The sequence below is a fragment of the Canis lupus genome, chromosome 9 (genome assembly GCF_003254725.2).
Source record: "Canis lupus dingo isolate Sandy chromosome 9, ASM325472v2, whole genome shotgun sequence".
NCBI classification, from domain to species: domain Eukaryota; kingdom Metazoa; phylum Chordata; class Mammalia; order Carnivora; family Canidae; genus Canis; species Canis lupus.
The window spans coordinates 17109875-17137710 of NC_064251.1; the positions used below are offsets into that span (position 1 = coordinate 17109875).

Below are 27836 nucleotides of genomic sequence, written 5' to 3' on the forward strand. Positions count from 1 at the left end.
ATCTGAAGCGGAGGGAGAATGGAGCGAGCGAGCGAGCGGGCGAGCGCCGGGGACACGGGGAGGAGGGACAGCAGCGCCTCCGCCGGCTGCGGCTGCGGCGGCGAAGGGCCGCTCCGCCCCGGCGCGCCGCCAGGGGGCGCCCGCCGCGCCACCCCCGCGGGCCGCCAGGAGGCGCGGCCGCCGCCGCCGCCGCCGCCTCCGCCGCCTCAGTCATGGCTCCTCGCCGCGGCCGCTGTTTCTGCACCTCCATCTGCGGAGGCCGCGGCGCCGGGACCCAGCGGCTCCCAGACGTGCGGCGACTGCACGCGGCACTGCGGCAGGCGGGAGCAGACGGGAGCAGGCCCTCGCTCCGGCCGAGGTGAGGCTAACCTGAGGCACTGACGCCGTCACATTCCCTCCGCGCTGGGGCTGGCGGGGCCGCGCGCCGGCTATGAGGGGCAAGGCGGGCAGGCGCGGCGGAGCAAGAGGACGTGAGCGAGGAACTGTTTGCACTGTGTAGTAAACAGGCTAATGCCGCCGGTGCCACACTGTCCCAGGGCTAAATGCGCGCTGAATCGGGTAGGAAGCTCCCTGACCAGTGAAGCGCTTTCTGCCGCCCTTTGTCCTAGCCGACTGCCTCCGTACACTGCAGCACGCCTGGGCACTAGCCCCGGCGCAGCGCTCCGCAGCCGCCAGGGTGGAAAAAAAAAAAAAAAAAAAAAAAGGCGCACGTCGTCATTGCGCAAGCGCAGGCCTGGGCCCGCGCCGGGCCAGCCCGGGAAGGGACAGACGGGAGCGAGAGGGGAAGTGATGGCCCACCCGCGCCGGGCCCGCTGGGAACTGTAGTTTTCGTTAAGAAGCACGCGTCTTGTTTTGGGTGTCATGGCTTGGCAGATCCGCCAAAGCAGGCAAATGTCATTACACAATGAGTATTTATGCTTCCTGTCGCCACCAAAAGGAAGTTCACTGCTATGCTAAAAGTTTAACAAAGAACTCCACAGAGAAACCCAAATCTCACAACAAAAAGCAAACTTCCCACTTTCCAACCCGAGTTGGTTTAAAGTGGTGGCATTTTACCTAATTTTTCATGGCCAGGTTGTCGACAAAGTATTTTATTCCTCTCCCAAAATGAGGCCTTAGAATAATGAAACCTTTTCTAGATCAAAAAAGCAATATAATGCAACGCGTCACACAAATATAATTCTACCATCCTTTAAAACCAAAGAAAAAGTTGCCAAAAGATTTAGTGCTTTGAGATTTTAAGAAGAGACTCTGGGATTCATCAGAATTTAGTTTAAATAAAGAAGAAAATGATTCCAACAATTAAATCATCAAATTCAGCAAGGTAGAAAGGGCATGCTCTACTGCAAAAACGGAAGATGAGAAATGCTCAGTACTGTTTTGTGGCTTACCAGAACCAATATCCGGTGGTATACGTCACTCCGCTAGTCCAAAAAACACCCTCACACTCTTAGTCCTCCCACAAAGTTACAATAACTCACCAGCTCCTATAGCATCTATACTTATATTTCCATGAATTTCCTTTTGTACTCTTAGAGTCACACTATCAATCATTGCCACGGTTCTCAAATATCAAAAGCAAGCAGCTAATCATGAAGTCACAAATTACACCAAGAATAAACTAATATATGTGTACATATTTGTATACACATCCAAAAGAGATACTAGTCTTGCTCTTTATAATCCTGGGAAAGAAAACTCAGTTGATTAAAAAACGTATACACGTTATCTCCACATAAATAGTAATTCTACAAAATATAGCAGGAGGGTGTTAAACACAGACCAATAGATGGCGAACTAGAGCCCTAATCTAAGGAGTCTGAAATCTAAATGAGCAGAAAGAAAAACACCAAAAAAGGCAAAAGCCCCTTGCAGTGTATACTTACAAATATTATGTTCAAAGATACTCATCCACAAAATAATTAATCTTACTACTGATTAGTAAGTAGCCTATCAACTCTTAAAACTCAACTGCCAGATTTAATTAGGCCCCCAAATAACTAAGATTTTTATAAAATACATTTTTTCAGTAATTAGGAGATAGTGGAAATGTTCATTTAAAACATGCATTTTGGGGAAAAATAAATTGCAACTTTCCCATTCTCTCATTGCTTAACCCAAAAATTGGGAGTTCACATTGTTTATGGCATTTAAATCAGCCAACATGTTTTACATTCTTATCTCAAACCAGATGTCTTTTTGCTGAGACATCAATTTTTACAAATAAGGACATTCAAAGGTGATCCACTACAGATGCAAAAATCTTAGGAAAGTAAATATATTTTCTTAAAATTTAACCCTAGAAACACAGTGGATATCAAGGCTGATTAAACATACACACACATACACGCTCAGTCACTCACACATACCTTACTGTTCAAATCACTCTTGGAGTAGTCATTGTGGTTGACTCTTAAATATCCATTTTATCCTAATGGATTCATTTAACCCATCCTCTCTGCGAATGACTGGTTGGAAATGGGCATGAAACCCAATCCTGGCCAAAGAGACATAAGTGGAAGCCCCCTGGAAGGCCTGTAAGAGAGAACTGTGAGAAAAGCTTCTTCATTCCTAAAGATGAAATGAGGAAGAACAGTTTCCTCTTCTTCAGACAATGCTAAATATGACACCTCATACTGCTACGTTCCCTTATAGCAAGCCTAAAGATGCCACCAACATCAACAAAAGGGGCAGAATGGTGAGCTGGCAAGAACTTTTGTCCCTGGGGACAGCACAAAGCCTTTATATCAAATAATCTGACATCTGCAAGACTTTTTGGACTTTCAGCTTCATGACAACAATGTAACAACAAAAGTTTCCTTATTGTTTCAGCCAATTTGAATTTAGCTTTTCTATACCTAAAGTCAAAAAAGTCTAATTTCTCATATTTTAGAATATCTATATTACTTTGATTATTCATATTATCATATTATGTAAAACCTTTACTCTTCAGAAAAGTCATTCCCTTCTATACACAACATTGATCTATTCATGTCTTTATATGTTCTTTCTGCACAGAAAAGGACGACCATCCCTCCTTACAATCATTCCTCATTCCTTCCTTTCCCCCAATATACTGCCACTTATTTTTCCTTCAAGATATGTTCTACCAGACACCATTATCATATCCACCATACTTAGCAATAATGTAAATAACTGGCACTATATTATCCTAATCTTGATTAAATGCTTTCTATAGTTTCTTTGAGATTGTTTTCATAGATCAGTCTCCTCTGAAGTTGGCCTGAAAGCCCTAAAAGGCAGGAACTATGGTTCAGATTTATAACTCTCACCTGTACAATAAACAAGGCACTCTAATAACTTCCCCACCATATATCTCCTAACAAGCCAGGTATTCCTAAGCAGAACTTTCTATCACAAACCCGTATGTCCAAACTAATCTCAAAATACAAGGGATTATTTTGTTTTGAACTTAAAAAAAAAAAAAAATATATATATATATATATACACACATACATATGTATATATATATTAAATCGAGAGTGCCTGGGTGGTGCAGTTGGTTAAGCATCTGACTCTTGGTTACGGCTCAGATCATGATCTCGAGGTCATGGAATCAAGCCCCGCCTTGGGTTCAGCACAGAGTTGGCTTGAGAGTCCCTCCTTTGGCCCCTCTCGCTCATGTGCACACTCTCGCTCTCTAAAATAAATAAGTAAATCTGTATATACTATATACATAAAACTCAGGAGATAAAGTCCTAAACCATTTAGTTTCAAATGAATAGGGACCCAGTTTCTGTTATTTATCATTTCATCATTACATTCCGGGGCCCTAGTCCAGAGCCTTGCAAAAGGAGGCGCTTTGTAAGAATTTGCTGAATAAATAAAAAGTATAGTGTGGTAATAACAAAGAGTATAGGATCCAGGGGTAGCCCTAGATTTTATCTGCCTCCCTGACATATCAGCTGTGTTACTATGGGCAAAGTACTGACCCTATAAGCCCCAGTTTCTGCTCTGTAAAAAGGAGATAATAGTGTCTACCTCATAAATTTAACTCTTAAAGCTATTTTCCAGGGGCAGATAGATAGCTCAGTGGTTGAGTATCTGCCTTTGGCTCAGGTTGTTATCCAAGGGTCATGGGATCAAGTCCCACATTCGGCTTCTTTCAGGGAGCCTGCCTCTCCCTCTGCCTATGTCTCTGCCCTTCTCTCTGTGTCTCTAATGAATAAATAAAATCCTTTTTAAAATGGGATGCCTAGGTGGCTCAGTGGTTGTGTCAGGTCGTGATCCTGGGGTCCAGGGATTGAGTCCCACATCAGGCTCCCCACAAGGAGCCTGCTTCTCCCTCTGCCTATGTCTCTGCCTCTCTCTCTGTGTGTCTCTCATGAATAAACAAATAAAATCTTTAAAAATATATATATTTTTAAAAGCTATTTTCCAAAGTTCAATAACTGAGAAGGTTAAAATATGATATAAGGTCAGCACCTCTTCCCTAATTCAAACTTCAAATCCCTATCTACACACTCCAGCAAACAATGTTTTTATTCATAAACTCAGATAACATAACACTACCCATAAAAATACTTTGAGCTCCCAAAAAGATGTATTCTAATTCTGAAAAAGATTATTTATGTTCTTAAGTCCAAAGCCACATAAAAAGGTAAAATGCATTTATTCAACAAAAATTTAGTGGGTACCTAATAAGCTCAAGACCTTGTTCCAGCTATCACAGAAATGAATGCATCAATCTATTTGAGGCAACATTAAAATTATATCATGAAAGAAATATCTTTAAAATTGAAATTGCTGCATGTTCTCATGTTTATATTTAACCAGCTAAATATTAAGCAGAAAGCCAGAATGGACTGAGCCAAAGGTAAGAAATTTAAATCAGAATTTTGGATGTAGAAGGAATATAGAAGATCACGTAGTTAAACCTCCAGATTTTACTAGTGCAAAAATGAGGTGAGGCCAAGAGAGAACAGTTAAGATTCTGCTGTAAAGCCTACAGCAGGACACGCTGAGATCAGAGGTCAGTCTCCAATACTCACTTTCTCTCTTGCATCACCTGCCTTCCAGAGTTAACATCTTCTCAACAGAAACATGGTTACATGAATAAGAATTACAATGATATAAGGTATTAAACCAAACCCAAACAATACTACTTATTTCACAATTCCACAGGTATCAAGATTTAGCCAAATGTTAGGTAAAAGAAAATCCTCAGTGATTACAATGACTGTAAAGGCTCAGAAATCAGTATTTTTTTTTCATTAAATGGAGGTCTCAATTGATTCCAAATATATATTCTTATGCATTCAGTCCAGTAGCAAACTTTCAGTAAGATTAAATAACTTAAGGCATGTAAAAAACTTTTGTAAGTGGCAATTATAAGAATGCAGGGCATTCCTCAGTTTTAATCCCATCTAAAAACAAGATAATTTTTTTCTTCATACTAGAGATAGACTCCCAAATTTACATAAAGATACCAACCTACCATTTCACCACAGAAGTGATCCAGTTACTCTTTAAGAGAGACTAATCTTAGGCAGCCTCATGACTTAACTGTGTTAGTAAGAACAGTAACTAAAGTTACAGGTTAACTCTGAAAGCACTCCTAAACCAAGAAATACTTTATTTTGGGATAATTCTAGATGGCACTAAAATTCAACTGAATTTTACCGTTCTACCGCTTAAAGAAACAAGTCAGATTCTTTCAGGCCATCAGCTATATTAAAAGAAAAAAAACAAAAAGGATGTAACACCCAAGATTGATGGTTTTCTCCTCTGTGGTCTCAGATTTCAAAGTAGCAATACAAGCAAGCACTGACTTCTAATGCATGCAGTTTAATGGGGACTTAATATAAATATTTTAAATAAAACTCAAGTTGTTAAAAAAAATTACACTGATTATTTTTTTTTAAGATTTTACTTATTTATTCATGAGAGATACACACTTGCCATGTCTGCAAGACAGTTTTTTTTTTTTTTGCAAGACAGTTTTAAGCAGGCAAGTGCTTCATCCCTTCAGGGTGCAACACAGAGGCAGGGCCCAAATGTCTTAATGGCTTCCATGAAGAGATGAATCAGTAACTGTTCTTTTCTTTTCTTTTCTTTTCTCTTTTCTTTCCTTTTTCTTTTCTTTTCTTCTCTTTCCTTTCTTTTCTTTCTTTCTTTCTTTCTTTTTAAAGATTTTATTTATTTATTCATGAGAGACACACAGAGAAAGAGAGAGGCAGAGACACAAAGGGGAAGAAGAAGCAGGCTGTATGCGGGGAGCCCGATGTGGGACTCGATCCTAGGACTCCAGGATCACGCCATGAGCCCAAGGCAGATGCCCAACCATTGAGCCACCCAGGTGTCCCTACACTGATTATTGAGGTGGATTTTAATTAATTCTATTGCTTTAGGGCAGCCCAGGTGGCTCAGCGGTTTAGTGCCTGCCTTCAGCCCAGGGCCTGATCCTGGAGACACGGGATTGAGTCCCACATCGGGCTCCCTGCATGGAGCCTGCTTCTCCCTCTGCCTGTGTCTCTGCCTCTCTCTCTGTGTCTCTCATGAATAAATAAATAAAATCTTTTAAAAAATTCTATTTCTTTAAATTTTAGTACAGAACATTTAAATATTTTCAATTTAGGGACGCCTGGGTGGCTCAGTGGTTAAGCATCTGCCTTTGGCTCAGGGCATGATCCTGGGGTCCTGGGATCGAGTCCCACATTGGGCTCCCTGCATGGAGCCTGCTTCTCCCTCTATCCACGTAGAGGAAAGGTATCCATGCCTTTCTATGTCTCTCATGAATAAATAAATAAAATCTTTAAAATAAATAAATAAATAAATATTTTCAATTTATTAGAATTAACCAAAAAAGTTAATTGACCAAACATTAATAGGAGTACTCCCATATACAGATTTTGCAGATGAGGCAATGTCAAAAGAAGCAATCTGTCTAGGACCTAAACACAGTTTCAGATAATAAACTTGAATGTCAGAATTTGCCCAAAATTTGCCAAGAACCTGCCTGGCTTCTTTTCCAAATGAAACATAAAGGCAAACATGCAGAAGACCTTCTTCAAGGCAGCCATGAGCAGCCAACTTTTAGAGCGCCTGATGAAGAGAGTAAGGTTAAAAAAAAAAAAAAAATGTTCAAAGAGAATAAGGAGGCAACAGGTGCACAAGGCAAATATCACTTTAAAAAAAATGTCAGTTGCTGAGTCCAAAGTTAAGATGCAACTTCCAAAATCTCACTCTGATGGGAGAGCAAACCTAGGGATTTTTGAGACAGCACACTCGTTCCCTCCTGTGGAGAAACACATCATTCTCAGAGAGGAACATTCCTTTTTAATCCACTAATTCCTGGATTCTTGAACTGGGTTTTCATGTATACTCTGGAGCACAGATCTATGATCTAGGGAGTCACTGAAGCCAATGAATAATCAGGACAGACACCTTGCTGGAGTGTCAATTCAAAGACTGCACATACTTGTTAAACATAAATATAGAGCAAACTGCAAAATTCTTTTTTCAAGATAGTCTACAGAGAAATGTCCTTTTTGTGACAAGTATCTCTAGACAACCCCAGACTAAAAGTACTTTAAAAGAAAAGTTGGAGAAACACTGCTTTAGATCATTTTTAGATAAATATGCATCCCCCAAAAAATCCTGAACATAATCCCTCTGTAAACATAATGAAACTCAGAAAGATCTAATGTAAAAATTGTAAATATTATAAATGAGACCAGAAGCTACTGAGAACATGACTAGAATTCAGGAAATGCTAAAGTCCCCATCTTATCTCTGTCACTCATTTACCAAGAAATAATATCATTTCCTTAACAACAACCTTTTCTCATTTCTGAATTAGACAAAAAGAATAAGATATTCCCATATTCCAAATTAATTCCCACAATCAAATTTAGACAAATCTATCTAACAAAACTTGTCTCAAGTAAGCTAACTTCAACTAGCAGAACAGAAATTTTGAAAAATGCTTTTTAAACTACTAAATGAAACTATAACTTTTATGAAATAAAGAAGAAAAAACCATCTATGTGGGGTAGGGGGCAAAATTCACATTTCCTATTTTATCTATACCGAGAGTATCAAAATGTGATCTTGCTAGTAATATTTAGGCTAAGTCATTAAATTTTTATAATACAACAGTAATACCAGTATTATTCCTGCCTTGAATGACTTTCTTTGACTTTCAGTAAAACTGGATATCCCCTTAAAGTCCTAACATTCATTTCCACTCATTCATAAACATTTATTGAGGTCCTAGTAGATGCTATCACTGTAGTACCTCTGGAAGAAAATACTGAGTCACCCTTAAAAGTTATGTGGTAGCCAAGAAAAGTCCCTTCTATTCATTAACATTTTGCATGGTTAAAAATTCAAAGCTAAGAAGCTTTAAGAACAATTAGCAATATTTGAGTGCTTTAGGCTTCTAATTGCAGTCTCTTCTGGTCCCTTGTGTGAAGCTTGCCTAAACCACCCCCAATAATGCTGAAATTAGGTATTATTTATGGCATAACCAGAATGAGGTAACAAAGCAATTACCCCAAAATAAAACCAAGGTTAAGGGAACCAGGTAAGAGGCGAAGATCTAAAGTACTGGGCAGAGGTCTAAAGAAAAAGAAAATTTGTGACCTAATCCAATTGTATTTAATTCTGCATCCCCCTTTTCATTCTTAAATATTTGCTGTTACATTGGAGGGAAGCTTTTAGGACTCTTCTGACTGCCAGGAATTCAACAGCACTTCATTTTTCAATGTTAGTTATATTATCTTCATTCAGCAATTAGAATTTACTGCTGCTAAATGAACGTCCAAAGTTAAACCACAATTATTTCAAGATGAAGTCAAGAACACATCTCAACTCATATGATAAAGCTGTTACTACCCTGATATCTAAACCAAAGATATTCAAAGACAAAACAAAACACTACAGACCAATATCCCTAATGGATATAGATGTAAAAATCCTCAACAAAAAACTAAGAAATGAATCCAACAACATATAAATAGGACAGTACACCTTTGCTAAGTTTGGCTAATCTTAGGAATTCAAGGTTGGTTTAATACCTGAAAGTCAATTAACATAATACATTATACTAATAAAGCCACATGATCATTCAGTTGATGCAGACATTTGACAAAATCCAATATACCCTTGCATGACAAAAACATACAAGAAACCAGGAATTAAAGAAAACTTCCTCAACCTGACAAAAGGTATCTATGAAAAAAACACAGCTAACATCATAGTTAATGGAGAAAGACTGAATACTTTCTAAGATCAAGAACAAAACAAGGATGTCTGCTCTCACCACTTCTATTCAACATTATACTGCAGATGCTAGCCAGGGCAATTAGGTAAGAAAAAGAAATAAAAAGCTTTCAGTTTGCAAAAGAAAATTAACACTCATCTATTTGTACATAATATAATGCTGTATATAAAAAATCCTTACAGAACCCACAAGTAAACTATTAGAACTAAAAAAACAAGTCCATCAATATTATAGGATACAAGATCACTATACAAACATCAATTATATGTCAATACACTAACAATGAAAAATCTGAAAATGAAATTTAAAACAATCCCATCTACAATAGCATCAAAAAGAATAAGATACTTAGAAATAAATTTAACAAAAGTATAAAATTTATATTCTGAAAACTATAAAAATTGTCAAAAGAAGTTAAATCCTAAGTGCAAAGACATCCCCTATTCATGGATTAGAAGATCTAACATTGTTAAGATGGCAATTGACCTAGAGATTCAATTCAATCCCAGAATACCCAAAACAATCTTGAAAAGGAAGAATGACATTGGAGGATTCACACTTACTGATTTCAAAACCTAACTCAAAGACCTAGAAATCAAGACAGGTGATACCAGCATAAGGACAGACATATAGATCAATGAAATATGTAAGTGAGAGTCCAAAAATAAGACCTTACATTTATAGTCAGTTGGTTTTTGACAAGGGCGCCATAATAATTCAAGAGGGGGTAAAGGAATACTCTTTCTAGTACACAATGCAAGGACAACTGGATAGTTGCATGCAGTAGAATGAAGCTGGAACCCTATCTCACACCTTACACAAAAATTAACTCAAAATGGAGCATAACTGAAAAGCTAAAAAATCATAAAATTCCTAGAGGAAAACAAGAGTTAAATGTTCATTATATTGGGTTAGGCGATGCTTTTTAGATAAGGCACCAAAGTACAAGTGACAAGAAAAAATATGTACTTTGGACTTCATGAGAATTATAAATTTTGTGCATTAAAGTACCCCATATCAAAAGGCACCTGAGTGGCTCAGCTGGTTACAGTCCATCTCTTGATTTTAGATCAGGTCATAATCTCAAGGTTGTGAGATCAAGCTCTATAAGGTCATGCTCTTGCTAAGTGCAAAGCCCTCTTGAGATCCTCTCTCTTCCTCTCCCCTCCATTCACTCATGCTCACTTGCTCACGTGCTCTAAAAATAAATGAATAAATAAAATATTTTAAAAAATAAAGGACCCTATCAAGAAAGTGAAAATATAAATTACAGAATGGGAGAAAATATTTGAAAATCATATGTGACAAAGGACTTCTTTCCAGAATATATAAAGAACTCTTATAACTTGACAATAAAGATAATCCAGTTTGGGATACCTCGGTGCCTCAGCAGTTGAGTGTTTGCCTTCAGCTCAGGGCATGATACTGGAGTTCCAGGATCCAGTCCCGCAACAGGCTCCTCATGGGGAGCCTGATTCTCCCCCTGCCTGTATCTCTGCCTCTCTCTGTGTCTCTCATGAATAAATAAATAAAATCGTAAAAAAAAAAAAAAAAAAAAAAAATCCAGTTTATAAAATGGGCAAGAGTTTTTTTTTTTTTTTTTTTTTTTATGATAGTCACAGAGAGAGAGAGAGAGAGGCAGAGACACAGGCAGAGGGAGAAGCAGGCTCCATGCACCGGGAGCCCGACGTGGGATTCGATCCCGGGTCTCCAGGATCGCGCCCTGGGCCAAAGGCAGGCGCCAAACCGCTGCGCCACCCAGGGATCCCCAAAAAAATGGGCAAGAGTTTTGACAGAAATAGGTTTTACCCAAAGATATACAAATAGGTAATAACATGAAAATATCTCATTATCATCAGTTATCAGGAAAATTAATTCAAACCCACAATGAGATACCACTTCCCATCTCCTAGCATGACTATAATCAAAATGATAGACAGTTAAAAGTGTTGATAAGGATGTAGAAAAACTGAACCTTCATACATTATGGGTGTGAATGTAAAGGGTGTACCTAACTTGGAAAACAGTTTAGTGATTCTTCAAAAAGTTAAACAGAAGATACCATAAAACCTAGCAATTCTACTCCTAGGTATATAGTCAAAAGAATTGAAAAGAGGTATCCAAACAAAAACTTAGACAAGAATGTTTATAGAAGCATTATTCATAATAACCTAAAGACAGTAACAACCCAAAGGTCCACTAACTTATTAACAGATAAGCAAAATGGGGCATATTCATACAATGGAATATTATTGGACAATAAAAAAGAAAGAAGTACTGATCTATGCTACAACACAGACGAACCTTGAAAACATGCTAAGTAAAAATGAACTACTGGGACTTCATCAAGATAAGAAGCTTTTGCACAGCAAAAGAAACAGTCAACAAAACCAAAAGACAACCTACAGAACGGGAGAAGATATTTGCAAATGACATATCAGATAAAGGGCTAGTATCCAAGATCTATAAAGAACTCATTAAACTCAACAGCAAAAAAAACCAACAATCCAATCATGAAATGGGCAAAAGACATGAACAGAAATCTCACAGAGGAAGACATAGACATGGCCAACAAGCACAAGAGAAAATGCTCCGCATCACTTGCCATCAGGGAAATACAAATCAAAACCACAATGAGATACCACCTCACACCAGTAAGAATGGGGAAAATTAACAAGGCAGGAAACCACAAATATTGGAGAGGATGTGGAGAAAGGGGAACCCTCTTGCACTGTTGGTGGGAATGTGAACTGGTGCAGCCACTCTGGAAAACTGTGTGGAGGTTCTTCCTCAAAGAGTTAAAAATAGATCTGCCCTAGGACCCAGCAATTGCACTGCTGGGGATTTACCCCAAAGATACAGATGCAGTGAAACGCCGGGACACCTGCACCCCAATGTTTCTAGCAGCAGTGTCCACAATAGCCAAACTGTGGAAGGAGCCTTGGTGTCCATCAAAAGATGAATGGATAAAGAAGATGTGGTATATGTATACAATGGAATATTACTCAGCCATTAGAAATGACAAATACCCACCATTTGCTTCAAAGTGGATGGAACTGGAGGGTATTATGCTGAGTGAAATAAGTCAATCGGAGAAGGACAAACATTATATGGGCTCCTTCATTTGGGGAATATAAAAAATAGTGAAAGGGAATAAAGGGGAAAGGAGAAAAAATGAATGGGAAATATCACAAAGGGAGACAAAACATGAGAGGCTCCTAACTCTGGGAAACAAACTAGGGGTGGTGGAAGGAGGAGGTGGGCAGGGGGTGAGGGTGACTGGGTGATGAGCACTGAGGGGGGCACTTGATGGGATGAGCACTGGGTATTATTCTATATGTTGGCAAATTGAACACCAATAAAAACTAAATTTATTAAAAAAAAAAAAAACATGCTAAGTAAAAGAAGCCAATCCCAAAAGAGCACATATTACATGACTTTATTTATATGAATGTCCAGCATAGGTAAATTACAGACACGGAAAGTAGATTAGCGATTCTCAGGGGCTGGGGGACAAAAAGGAATAGGGAGTGACTGGTAACAGATACAGGGTTTCTTTTTGGGGTGTTGAAAAATGTTCTAAAATTAGATTTTGATGACAGATGCACAACTATGTCAATACACTAAAAAAAAAACCCTACATTTTAAATGGGTACATTTTATATGTGAAATGTATTTCAATAACGCTGTAAAAAGGAAAAAATGGATGGAGCCAAAGTAACAATTTCAAAACAATTTCACTTTCCTAAAAAAAAAAAAAAAAAAAGGTGAACCACTTGCAAAAATGTCACAAAACAGCAGGCCATAATTCTTTTATTTCCCTTTAAGAGATTACCTCAGAGCACTAATTTGCCTTCATGTTACACTTGCGAATATACCAGCAATATACATAAGAAAAATGAGGTTCCCATCAAACTCAACTTACTCTAAATTACTCCATGTGAGATTGAAATGAGGAAGACCCAACATGTCAGCAATACTGACAATACAATAGTCATCTATAGAAAGATATAAACCAGAACATCAGTGAGGGAAGAGTTTAAGGAACACAAAATCCTATTACTGGAAAGGTTATCTTCAATGAGACAGGATTGAAATGTCTTACTATTTTAAAAGTTTAAACAAAAGCAACAATATTATACTCTGCCCTAAGAATTTTGTAACAGACGGTTGGCAAGGTTTCTATAAATAGGTAGTTCAAAGACGAAAAATGTGATGTTGTCATCCCCAGCACTATTCACAGTATAAAGAAGATCCCCTGATCTACAGATACAGGATCTAAGAGGAAGAGTATGTTCTGAACAGGAAAGTATGCTGATCAGTCAGTCAACTCACTTCTAAACCAGATTAATCATTTGTTTTTCTCCCCCATAAATCAATAATTCTTTTTTGTTTGCAAATGGTCCAATATAAATGTGTTTAGCATATAAGTCTATTCCCAGTAATCATCACACTGATAAAATTAATGCTAAACTGGCATTCAAGTTCTAGCTCTGCCACTTGATAGCTATGTGACTTTGGGCAAATGGCAGCACTGCTGTTTCTTCATGGAGAAAACAAGGGAGCTTGACTAGTTTAAATCAAGATTTCTTTTCAACTCTAATGCTCAATGATTCAGAAACTGAAAACAACAATAACAGTAATGTGGGGTTCAATAATCTATGTGTTTACCAACACAAAACTTCTTTCGGAGGGAACTGATAAAAATTTAAGAAATACAATAATGCTTTGTCAAAAATAATTAGAACCAGGTGCCTAGGTGGCTCAGTTGGTTAAGCATTTGCCTTGGGCCAGGTCATGATCCTAGGACTCTGGGATGGAGTCCTGAGCCCCATGGCAGGGGGAGGAGGGGGCTGGTCTGCTCAGTGGGGAGTCTGCTTCTCCCTCTGTCCCTTCCCCCCAATACTTTATCTCACTTTTTTTCTCACTCCCTCTCAAATAAATAAAATTCTTAAAAAAAATTAGAACCTACAACATACACATTTAACAGAATGTTCTAAATTATAATCAGAAACTGATATACATGATCTGCACTTAACAGAGATACAAAACATACTTAACCCAACACTCTGTAGAGTGAAAGAAAAATAAAAATATTTATAATACCTTTACCTTCCTGCCTCCTCTCCTTTCTGCCCACCCCCTTCTATCCTAAACACATTCATAAAAAATGTGCTTATCCAAAAAAATGTATATGGTTACCTAATTTTAGAAAAAAAATATAGACTTTAGTTAGATAAAATTTAAATTGTTTAAAAAGAAAATGAGTAATACAAAACATAGAGGTGAACTTTACTGTACTAAATGCAAGAGATTAAGAAAGTCAGGAGCTCAACCTAAATTTTTTTTAATGTTTAAATTTTAAATTGCTAACTAGCATGGGAGTGGGGTTGGAGAGAGAAGGGGTAGGTGGAAGAGAAAAGCAACTTTACTCAGAATAGAACAACAAAAATGAGGAAAAGCAATAAGGCCGTAAATTGTAGCTGATGAGCAGCACTAAGACATATGTCGGCAAAACAACAATTCAAATCTTGCAAGAGGGGCACCTGGATGGCGCAGTCAGTTGAGTGCCCAACTCTTGGTTTCCACTACAGTAGTGATCTCAGGGTCATGAAATCAAGCCCCAATTGGGGCTCCATGCTCAGCAGAGTCCACTTGGGACTTTCTCTCTCTTACCCTCTGCACTTCCCAAGCTCACACACTCTGGCTTGCTCTCTCTAAAATAAGTAAATCTTTATTTTTTTTTAAATTTTTTTATTTATTCATGATAGGCACACAGTGAGAGGGAGAGAGGCAGAGACACAGGCAGAGGGAGAAGCAGGCTCCATGCACCAGGAGCCCGACGTGGGACTCGATCCCGGATCTCCAGGATCGCGCCCTGGGCCAAAGGCAGGCGCCAAACCGCTGCGCCACCCAGGGATCCCAATAGATAAATCTTTAAAACAAAAAAAAAAAAAACAAAAGACCAACAAAAAAATCTTGCAAGAAAATGCAAAGCCACAAAGAGGTGGCTTAAATATATAAAAAAATATATGCCAAATAAATACTGGATGAGTCACTTAAATAGGGTATAAACCGTGATAAAAGCAAGACAGCTGATAGCTGATAACTTTAATTTGCTTCAATATTTACCGAGGAAGGGGATCCCTGGGTGGCGCAGCGGTTTAGCGCCTGCCTTTGGCCCAGGGCACGATCCTGGAGACCCAGGATCGAATCCCACGTCAGGCTCCCGGTGCATGGAGCCTGCTTCTCCCTCTGCCTATGTCTCTGTCTCTCTCTATGTGACTATCATAAATAAATAAAAATTAAAAAAAAAATATTTACCGAGGAAGATATGAGGAAGAAAAACCTATCTCTAAATTACTCTTTTAAGCATATAAATCACTGATAGCAAATCAATTTATCATTCAAAAAACAAGATGCTTCCAAATTAATATATCAGATATTAGGTAGTCATAGAATCCTAAAGTATTCTCTGCATTTTAAAAGTGAAAATAAAATTATAAAACTGCAGGGAAGAACTTAACTGGCTGATAGTTACATGAGAGGAGTGACCTCCTATAAGCCCCAGAAGGATGGAATCCAGATCTGTTTCCCTTATCAACATTTATCCAGCTCCTTGCTCAACTTCTGGAATATTTAGGCACTCAATAAACATTTGCTGGACAAAAACAGAAACATGCCACCAATATAACTCCTATGTACTCCAGTGAAGGGCTGTGGCTATGAGCTTTAAATCAGCCAAACTGGCAAATCTCTAACAGAAGATGGGACCAGAAGACATATTAGCATGAATAGCCTGAGGAAAAGACATCACGGCCTCTAAAAGTGAAAATCACATCATATCAGTCTATCCAAATCCTCCAAAGAAAGTATGTGAATATAATTTATGTGGGTTTTTTAAAAAGTCTTGACGAGATTCAAGTAAAACGCTATTAAAAAAAAAGAAAGAAAAGAAAAAGAAAACTAAATGACCACAAAATTGAGAATATTTACTATAGATGGGTTGTAAGTTAGAAAATTATGGTGGGTGCCAAGGCACTTCCCCAGATGAAGAAGGGCTGCCCTGAATAAATTATATTAAGACGTATAGAAAATTCCCCATTTTGCAATGGAATGATGAGCTTCCTGATAATGAAATAATACAGAGCTGGAAAAATAAGGGAACTGAGAGTTGGAAAGGATTTTTAAGTGTACTAAATGAGGGTCGCCTGGGTGGCTCAGCAGTTGAGCGTCTGCCTTCTGCCCAGGGCCTGATCCTAGAGAACCAGGATCAAGTCCCACATCGGGCTCCCCGCATGGGGCCTGCTTCTCCCTCTGCCTGTGTCTCTGCCTCTCTCTGTGTCTCTCATGAATAAATAAAATCTTAAAATATATATATTATAGATTTTTTAAAAAGTGTACCAAATGAGAAACATTTGTAAAAACTAAGGATTCATTTTCAGCTTAAAGAATATTTTGGCATGCATGAAAGTTGTCTAAATTTCTAAAAGATCTGTCCAGCAGAAGAGAAACTAGAGTTGGTCTAGGCAGTTGCTTTGTAGACAAAATGAGGCCCAAAGAGGGAATTGCAGAGGGGCATATTTCAACTCAACATAAGGTCAAGCTTTCTAACCATCAGACCTAACTAGGCTCTAAGAGCCCAGTGAACTAGAGAAAGCCAACATACTGCAGACACGAAAATGGCAGGTATCACAGCATGGATAAATAGTAAGTGAAGCATCTACAGGAAAAAACCTATGTTGTGTGGCAGCCCGGGTGGCTCAGCGGTTTAGCGCAGCCTTCAACACACATTCACTTAGTGCTATCACATGAGACCTGGGATTGAGTCCCATGTTGGGCTCCCTGCATGGGGCCTGCTTCTCCCTCTGTGTCTTTGCCTCTCTCTCTCTCTCTCTCTCTCTCTCTCTCTCTCGGTGTCTTTCATGAATAAATAAATAAATAATATTTAAAAAAAGAAAAGAAAAGAAAAAACCTACATTGTACCCAAAGAATTCATGGCTTCTGGTAAAAAAAAAAATTTTTTTTGAACAATTATAGAATGTTCCTCTAAAGACACTGATAACTTGTGCAAAGGTGGGGGTGAGGGGTGGTTGGAAATTCTATTAACAACAACAAGGAAAAGACTATAAATAGAATATATTTTCCTATCCTTCTAACCAATCATGATTTAGCTGTATCTGAAATGTAGTTCGGACTGGTTACCATAAATCCAAAAAAACAAGCAATGCTGACAAGGATCCAAAGAAATGTAAATGGAATGACTAAGAGGCTGAAGGAGGTTTCACCAGAGATTACATTTTTTTTTAAAGATTTTATTTATTCATGAGAGACACAGAGAGCGAGGCAAAGACACAGGCAGAGGGAGAAGCAGGCTCCATGCAGGGAGCCTGTTGTGAGACTCAATCCCTAGACCCCAGGATCACACTCTGAGCCAAAAGCAGACACTCAACCACTGAACAACCCAGGTGTCCCTCAGAGATTACATTTTAAAATCATCATCTTCAACTGAGAAACATGAAAGCCAAAGGGCACTATGATCAAAATCAGAAAGTATATCAATATGGCAAAAATACTAATTTATTCACCACACCTTGATACACTATATTAGGCTTTTAAACTTGAAAAGGTAGGCTTTTTTTCCACAACAGATAGAAATGTGTGGAATATGTTATCATCATGAGGTATGTAGGGTAAAGAATACTCAAGGAGTGCATAAATTTACGTATATTAAATCTATTCTGGGGTCCTTAAACAAATTTATTCTCAAGTCTCACTAGTATATATAATGCTGATGAATATCTTTGCTCACAAATCTCTATATGTCTCTATTTTTCTCCCCCTAAAGATTAATTCCTAAAAATGGAAAAAACTAAGTTAAAGGACATCGTTAGGTTTTTTGATATATGTTGCCAAAATATCTTCCAGAAAAACTGGGCCCAATACACACTTCAACTAGCAGTTGTAGAGTCTACCCACTTACTACCTTTGAAGCATAGTACAATTGCCAGTTTGATAGATTTAAAAAAATACTCTATGGGGCACCTGGCTGGCTCAGTCTGTAGTGCTTGTGACTCTTGGTCTTGGGGTCATGAGTTCGAAGCCCACATTGGGGGTAGAGTTTACTCAAAAAAAAAAAAAAATTTTTTTAAAAGAGTATACTGTGATAATCTGCATTCCTTTGATTACTTATCAGGATAAAAATGTTTCTCATATGCCTCTTAACAGTTGTATTTCTTCCTTTTGAACTTTGATTAGTTCTTTGTCAGTAAGGCTTTTCTTATTTTTGGGGGGCTGTAATGAAGTTTGAAAAACCTTATGTAGTCACGTATCAGTGGCTTCAGCTCCCCCTGCTGGCCAAAAATTACTGTATGATTAAAACCTAGATAAAAATAAACCACAGGCCAACAATGACAGCTGACCCTTGAACAAGGGTTTGAAGTGCGCTAAACCACTTATACACAGATTTTCAATAAATATACTGGAAAAAATTTTGGAGATTTGCAACAATTGGAAAAAACTGGCAGATGAACCGCATAGTCTAGAAACATCCAAAAAATGAAGAAAACATTAAGTAAATCATGAATGTGCAAAATGTATGTAGATACTAGTCTATTTTATCACTACAATAAAATATACACAAATCTATTATAAAAAATTAAAATTTATTAAAATTTATACAAACACGAACTGTACATGATCTTTTCATTTCTAATGTCTAGTGTTAGTATAATATACATAACATCTACTGTGTTTTGTGTCATAAAAGACAATATTGATGTAGATTTTCACAGACACATGATTCACCTACAAAGAGACAGTGTAAACTGACAGTATCGATAAATATAGTACAGTCTTGTAAAGTAATTTTTTCTTCCTTAGGATTTCTTAATATCATTTTCTTTTCTCTAGCTTACTTTATTGTAAGAATACAATATGGGGGATGCCTGGGTGGCTCAGCGGTTTAGCACCTGCCTTCGGCTCAGGCCGTGATCCTGGAGTCCTGGGACCTAGTCCCACATCGGGCTCCCTGTGTGGAGCCTGCTTCTCCCTCTGCCTATGTCTCTGCCTCTCCCTCTCTCTGGGTCTCTCATGAATAAATAAATATAATCTTTAAAAATATATGGAATATACGTAACATAGAAATTACATGTTAATCGACTGTTCATGTTATCAGTAAGGCTTCTGGTCAACAGTAGGCTATGCATAGTTAAGTTGTAGGAAGTCAAAAGTTACATGTGGATTTTTGACTGCACAGGGTTGGCACTCCTAACCCTCTGCATTGTTCAAGAGTCAACTGTTTAAGCATGTCCATATTCTGGGTTGTTGCTAAAAACACAATTTATATACAGTGATAAAAGGTAAAACAGCATGTGTCTACACGCAATAGAACAGTTATGAAAAAGGAGGGAGAGGACATCTGATCACTAAAAAAGAAATCTAAACTTTTAATCAGTTGATTGCCAATCTACTACCTAGTTGGATCATAAGCCTAAATAATATTCAATAATATTCATTCATATACTTTATTCTAATAATGTGAAAACATTCTAGCTACCAGGTAACACTGGGTTGTCAGCAAATTGGCCTCTTTTTCAAAGTAAAACTAAGAAAACAAGAACACCTATGCCCTTTATCATGCAGTGGAAATTTAAAACAAAAACAAATCAAAAACTTTCTTGTAATCCTTATTCCAAGCTACACAGTTGTTCACACTGAACGGGTTGAGTCCTATAGTTCCAAAGGGTAAGGCAGGACTGGTGAATGGATGTAACTAACTCAGCTTTTCCACTGATACCCTCCTAAAGATGTACTTCACAGATTGGGCAATGTCGTCCTTAGACCCATTCATTCAACACACATTCACTTAGTGCTATCACATGGCAAGCAGTGATGATAAAAGACAAGACACAACCTCTACTCTCAAAGGACATGGAGACTAGATGGGGGAGAGTAGCAAACCTGTAATTACTGTACAACAGAAGTGCCAGGTGCGTGCACACACACCCAAAGACAATGCATGCATACATGGGAAGCTCTCCGTATCAACTACGATTGCTGTTACTCTTATCATCACTGTTATTTAAGATCTAGGCTTTCATATCTGTTTCATTTTAAACAGAAGCAACTGCTTGTGTGAAGGCCCAGGGGCAAAGGAGCAATCAGGTGTACAGAAGGAACTGCCAGCAGTTCAGTACCGTTGAGGGCAGGATGCTCCTGCCAGATCACCAAGGCCTGAATGCTTCACAAAAGCATTTGAATTCTACCTTGAAAACCCAGTAAGCCAGGGGGAACCAAGGGGTGGAGGTATATGATCAGATGATGAGATTGACATTTTATAAGGATCACTTTGGCAGCAACATGGAAGACAGAAGGCAGTCAAGTAGAATGATTGGAAGTGACAGAGTCATGCAGACAAAGGTATGACTAAGTTAACATTATAAATTGGGATCTCAAGAACATGGTGACCATTGTGCCATAAGAAGGAATTCTGACTTGAGTCACTGGTTGGGTGAATGTTCCACTAACAGGGACATAAAGATGGGAAGAGGCTGACTTGGGGAAGTAGCTGACTAGGTCATTTTGAAATGAACATGGGACACCCAAATGAAGATGTCCAGGAGACAGTGGTGTATACGGGATCAAAGATGATAAGACCATATAGAGCTGGGAAAAACATATGTGCAAATCATCAGTATAAGGATGGAGAGTGAAACATAAACTTCTCTAAGATGTCCCCCAGGAAATGCATAGGTTAAGAGGAGAGAGGGCCAAGGTAAGACACACAGTGATGTGAAAAAAGAAAAAAAGACTGCAAAGAAAACAGAAAGAGCCTGCATTTACATCATCTGTATTTTACTGTGTGCCAAGCACCCTTCCATGTACTTTTTCATATATCAATTCATTTCTTCCTTACAACAGTCCTCTGAGGGAGGTGCTATTTTATTATGTTCCCCATTTTTTAAAGAAAGTAACTGAGGCACAGAGACGTTAAATTATTTTCCAGAGGTCACACATTAAGTGGCAGAGCTGAAATCCAAATCTAGGATTCTGGATCCAGAGTACATGTTCTCTGTCACTCTTCTACACTGCATTTCAGAAATGAAGACATGAGGCCAGGAGGGTCCACCACCACCACAGCCAGGGGGGATGGTCCATAGCATGAGACACTATGAGGAAGCCTCAGAAGATAGGGGCAATAGGAATGAATCTGTGAGGGTACATGTAAGCTACCAACCAATGGCTGTAGAGCTGGGTTCTATATTCTTAAAAAGTGAAAGAGACTTGAGTATCTTTATAAGCTGAAGGACAAGAGCTAACAGGGAATGGGAGGTTGAAAACTGGTTGGGAATAGACAACTGACAGCCAGAGGTCCCTACAGGAGGAAGAAAATAGCTCAAGAGGCCAGAGGGCTGGGTCTAGCATGGGAAGAGGCAAAGAGAGGCACAGGGATTGGCCCAAGAGGTCTTCTTTCCGGACAGGCTTTGTGTGCTCTCTGACCCAAGAGGCAAAGTCACTGGGGGAAGGGCAATTTCCTTTATAATCAGGGCAGCTGTTTAACTTCCAAAGAAGCCCCCATAATAAGACGCTTTTAGAATTAGAACATTAATGAATTTTTTTATTTGATTTCTCTATCCCTGTTTTCACTTTCATCTGGCTATCTCACTTACCATATCATGATCTAGGTTGCAAATATTTCACAAGATGATTTTTAAAGAAGAAAAAAAACCTAGCAAATACTTAAATTACTAGACTGTTCAGAATAAAAAAGATAACTTAAAAAAATATTTTTCAATTTCTTCAAATCAAGTACCTGAATTTATTCTCTGAGCTTCCACAATTACTATGGCTACTCCCTTTGTTCTGTGGAGCAAACCAGCCAACAAAACCTAGCACCGCTCTCCTACCCTCAAACTGACTTCTCTCCCCAACACCAGCCCCTACCTCTGGTGCTCTGCCTCCACCTGGTTAGCGCTCTCTCTGACCTAGCTGAATCGCCCTTCCTCCCATAGAGCAAACAATTACCCAACACTGTGAACTCCTTCACTTCAGGGTAGGGAGCTAGAAGGAATTTAGGAACTGATCTCTGATGACAACTCACAAAGCAATTTCATAACATGCATTTATCTAGAACAGTCCCAGACCACTTAAAAATCTGATGAAGTCAATGCACCCTTCCTCTCCATAAAATGCACACAAGCAAAACCGTATCATTTTGCATCAGACTGCCAGAAGATTGTCATTCTTCTTGTATTCCATCCATAGAAAGGTCTCTCCAGCTATCGCTAAAGATCCATTTACTTTTCCTTGACAAATAATTTATATAAGCTTATTTTGCTGGTATCTTAGCCTACTATGGAACGAAAGCATTAAAATAGAGGGGAGGGGAGAGCTGCTGGAGGCTGGGATAAGAACACTTAACTGCCTGACACTAAGGCAGATCATGAAAATAGATGGTAAAAGACAAAAGAATATAAAGAATAACCCAAGAGTGGGATGCCCCACTGGCTCAGTCAGAAGAGCACGTGATTTGTGATCTCAGGGTCATAAGTTTGAACCCCATATTGGGTACAGAGATTACTTAAAATAAATTTAATTTAAAAAAATAACCCAAGTATATATAATACATACATACTAGTCCATTTATAAGGTATATTTTATGGTCTCTAAAGGCAATTATATTTCAGCCCAGTACAGTAATTGCTAGGAACAGTGAGGATCTTTAATAACTTTGTATTATTATTAAAAGATAAAATTTTGTGTGGGGTGCTTTCTTTAAGGAGGCAGAGAAACATGTAATACCTTTAGAAAAACTTTGACCTAAATGCTAACTGTTTAAGTCTTAACATGAGAAGTTTCAGGAGAAGGAAATCATCAAAGAAAGGATCATTCAGGCCAGTGGTGAAAGGTAAGGCTTAAAAACAAAACCGAAAGGTCAGCAGCTGCTAGATCATCAGAGGTCTATATTCTACCTTAAAAAGTTTGAACTTTACCCTAATGGCAAACAGGAAGGGAATGGAAGCAGAGGGCTGACCAAATCCGTGCAAGCCATAGGAGAACTTCCTCAAGGTCTTACTATTTCTGGAGTGACCCATTCTGTCTACCCCAAAAAGGACAGTTTGATGCCAAATGTTAGAGGATAACCCTGCCAGCTTCTTCAAATTTGGCATCTGATGGCATATAAAACACAAAGGGAAGGGGTGTTAATTCCTCACTGGGTAACCATAGGTCCCAAACTCCTAGAGACAGACAACCGGGCCTAATTCGTAAACATTAAGGAAATCCCACGGTTATATCATTTTTTTCAAGGACGAGACATGGAGAGCCAGACTGTAAATTTGATCTTAATTTTTCAAATCAGAATTTTACTGATACCTTTAAAAAAAAGAAGAATCGAACTTTGTAAAGTTTTGATTTTATATAAATCTAAAATTTCACTGGTTACAAAAAAATCTATACATAATAAAGATAAATCCATTAAAAGTTTAAGGAAATAATCTATTTCTTTATATCACATTACCAATTTGCACCAAAATTTTCATTTCCTATGTACAGGTGTTGAGGGTCTGCCACCCATGTTGAGCTTATAAGTCTGTGAAGCTGACAAGGCTACTGGATGTTATGGGTTGAATTGTGTTCCCAAAAGGATATTTTGGACTCCTAATGCGCAGTACAGCAAAACTGGAGATAGGGTCTTTACAGAAGTAATCAAGTTAAAATGAGATCACTGGGGTGGGCCCGAACCCAGTATCGTTTGTCCTTTGAAAAAGAAGAAAAAATTTTTATAAAGATTTTATTTATTTATTCATGACAGAGAGAGAGAGAGAGAGAGAGAGAGAGAGAGGCAGGAGAAGCAGGCTCCATGCAGGGAGCCTGACGTGGGACTCGATCCCGCGTCTCCAGGATCACACCCTGGGCTGAAGGTGGCACTAAACTGCTGGGCCACCGGGGCTGCCCAAAAGTAGAAATTTTAAACACAAAGACACGCACACAGGGAGAACTCTACAAAATAAAGACCGAAGTCATGTGGCCACAAGCCAAGGAACTATCAGAAGTTAGCAGAGAGGCCTGAACAGATCCTGCCCTAGCACCTTCAGAGGGAGCATGTCCCTGCCCTCAGACTTCTAGCCTCCAGAATGGAGACACAATACATTTCTGTTCGTAAGCCACTCTATTTGTGGCACTTTGTTATGGCAGCCCCAGCAAATATGTCAGGAAGAGAATTAGTAGCTCGTGTTTACTAAGCACATACCAAGTGTTATTCCAAGTGTTTTGCAGCAACAAACTCATTTAGTTCTTCCGAAGTCCACTCTGAGATCTAGGTACTATAATTATGCCCTTTTTACAGATGAGGACACCAAGGCTCTAGGAGGTTAAGGAATTTGCCCAACATCAGCCAGAGCCCCCACTCTTACCACCAGGATGTAAGGAACTATCATTAATAGTAATTATTGTAATAACTACAGTAGTTCACTAAGCCAGATACCATGTCCCTTACAGCTATAATATACACAACAATCCTGTGAAGTAAATGTTAATATTCTTTCCAATACAAAGGATGACTCTGAATCTCAGAGAGATTAAGAAATTGCCCAAGATCACACAACTAAGAACGTGATAATGTATCTAATTGCTAATATGAGAGACTAAACAATGAAAATCGTTTTTCTAAAACTTTAAGAGCAAGTAAAATTTTTAAATGCCTGACCTTCCAATTCAATACTAGAAATACACATCTATAAATTCAAAATTCTTCAAGATCTCAGGAGAATGTGTGTCCAGGTGACAGTAACTTTGTCTATGTATCCCTTCAGCTACTGTTCAAGGGTTATCGCCTCTCTCTAGTTGTAGCCCTGACTACTTCTCTTGACTTCCAGACATTGGAGAAGAGATGTAAAGACTGAAGTACTGTTTTTTTAAGGGTTTTTAAATTTTTGTATTAAAGTTTTTAAATTTTGATACAAATATCAAAGTATAAAAAATTTAATACAGTGAGAAGTCTCTTTCCCACTCTGTCCTCTACCCACCCAGTTCCTAGACTTAACAGGTAACCAATGGTTACAAAAACCATTTTGTTTATTCCTCTAAAGTTTTTAATGCATATATACCAAGCCAATACAAACTGTCTTTTCTCCTTTCCCGCTCCCCGCCCCCTGCAAAAAAACATAAAGGGTAACATACCATACACACTATTCTACATCTTGCTTTCTTTTCACTTAACTATGTATCTTGGAAACCTTTCCGTATCATATTGACTTATATTTTAATTCTGTCCTTTTGTCAAAAATACTTTTTCACTTACTTCCATCATAGTTCAATCTAGCATACAAGGTACCAGTAGGCTGTAATGCTACATGAAAAAAGTGCTGGTAGCACCAGACCACATGTCAAAGCCCATATTATCTCTTCTCTCTGCTACCTCATCTTCTCTTTGCTCTTTTCTCCAACTCGCCCATTTCTTCTCCTCCCCCTTCCTGTTCCTCTTCCATCTCACCCATGCCCAGCCCTGACAACTGGACCTAAGAACATCAAACGTTATCGATAGTGCTTAGTCATGGCTAGCAATGAAAAAGCCGTAGATCCCTGATATACAGAGAGAAAGGGGTAAGTAAGCACCATGGGAATTTCTAATTTAACAACAATGCCTTAAATTGAGGAGTTTTTGTTTGGAGTTCTTTTGCCTTTGTTATTTATCTTTCCATTGGTACTTTGGTTTGTGAAAAGGGTGCGTAATGGCGCTATTTTCTATACGCATGGAAACAAGCACATACTCAGGTCTAATATGGAAGTAATGCCTGACAAAACTAGAGTTCATTCTGAAATAAGAATCAGAAACAAAGAGTAAGAGCTATAAAAAAAAAAAAAATGCACATTTTGGCTCCAAAGTATACATTTTAGTTAACCTTTTTTTTTTTTTTTTTAACTTAAAAATAAGCAGCTGTAATCTGAAAATACATCTCAGGAACATCTTCAGGGTATTCCCAATGAAAAAGAGAATAAAGTTTTCTCTCCCTTTTTATTTTCCATCCTTTAAATTCAAGGTTATCCTCTTCCCAAAAGGTCTCCAACACAAGTTTCAAGGTGTTTTTTTTTTAAGTAATAAAAGGAATTTAAATAAATGCCAGCAAATAAAAAATTTGTTTAGACTCAAAAGAGGTCTTCCAGTGATCAAAGGATTGATGGGGAACATAAAATTATGGCAGCCACATAACTAAATTCTTAAGTAGGTAACTCACATAGTATGGAACTGTTCTTTTTTCCTGACATGCCAGAAGCCTTTCATACAACTCTGGGGGTTACTGTGCAACTATACTATAACATTCCTGATTCAGAGATTTAGAGTTAAAATCTTAAACATCATATATATGTTAAAAAGCAGGCCTCTACGCGCCTAACACATTAGTTAAAACTAAGGTGACTATAAAATAAAAGCCAATATACTGGTCTCAATCTCCTTAGGTTTCTAGAAAACTAGTATCGATATCCCTTTGCCTACTTCCTAAAGATAACAAGGACCACCAGTTCCTGGCACTAAACACTTGGGACCGAAAAGAAATACTCTTCTACAAGGTCCTTTGATTCGTACAGGTTCAGGACTTCTTTTTTTTTTTTTTTTTAGGTTCAGGACTTCTGACTGGATTCCCCATGCAACCCCTCCAATTCTATAAGGAGAATGGCTGGGAACTGTCACTTTGGCTTCCTTTATACTAGTAAAAGCACTCATTATCCAACAATAGCAGCTGGAACATAAATGAAGATGAGAATTCAGTCTACATTTACCTAAAGATTCCCCACAAATTCATATTTATGTTACCTATAATGTATTATTCTCTGATTTATCCACTGCATTAACTTGGAATTCCAAAGAACAGACTACCACACAACAGTCTTAACTACAATAGTATCTAGCTCCAAAGGAAGGCAACCTTGCCACTTGGTAAAACTTTACCCTCTGTTTAGTCCTAATGGAAAGTCCTTTGGCCACCTCTGTACAAGAGATTGGAAGGAAGCAAAAGACTGGAGGACCATCATATCAATGAGGGCTTTTTCCATCTAAAGATCATCTGTCCACACTGCCCCAGAAGTTTATCCTGTGAGATTAAACTTGGCACAAAATGTTACCTGTTGAGAAAAATAGTGTAAATTCGATTGTAAAGGCCTAGGGGGCAGCAGGAGGATTCTCCGACAGAGTTGCACACAGAAACCAACAGGTCTTAGAATGTTCTAATCTACTATATGAAGTTTCGGAGTAAACAAATGGTTAATGACACATCTTCTGTAACACATGAATCAGCTACAGATTTGCAAGAGTGGGGCACACCCTAGTACCTATGACTCTAAAGTACCTGCTTGAAAGTGGACCTGGATGTCTGATTGCCAATCCATCCCACTGAGACGGCAACAGAATTTTACAACTATGTGAGCTGTCATCGTTTAAAGTTAAAAAGTAAACACATTATTATAATAGAAGTTAATTCAAGAACTTCATTAATACTTTAACACCAATAATCAACAGCAGTAGCAATACAAAGAAAGGAGTAACCAATCAGTCCTGGAAGCAGACACCACAATCATTTCGGAGGGGGAA

At 38.4% G+C, this 27836-nt stretch overlaps 2 protein-coding genes across 6 annotated transcripts in view; one reads left to right on the forward strand and one right to left on the reverse strand.

Annotated features, from left to right (window-relative positions):
* The window catches only part of KANSL1 (KAT8 regulatory NSL complex subunit 1), a 185893-nt gene that overhangs the window by 156131 nt on the left and 1926 nt on the right, over positions 1–27836 (reverse strand). The window lies entirely within an intron of this gene.
* On the forward strand, positions 19–27814 carry LOC125755678 (atherin-like). The gene is made up of 2 exons (XM_049113765.1): positions 19–358; positions 26868–27814. Exons 1-2 carry the CDS (start codon positions 19–21, stop codon positions 26957–26959), a joined length of 432 nt encoding a protein of 143 aa, XP_048969722.1. The 3' UTR covers positions 26960–27814.

What these genes read in the sequence shown, in the direction of transcription:
- LOC125755678 (XM_049113765.1), top strand. Translation starts at nt 19, where the DNA reads ATGGAGCGAGCGAGCGAGCGGGCGAGCGCCGGGGACACGGGGAGGAGG. An exon ending in AGGCCCTCGCTCCGGCCGAG is followed by an intron (nt 359 to 26,867) that starts GTGAGGCTAACC and finishes TTTTTTTTTTAG; the next exon opens with GTTCAGGACTTCTGACTGGA.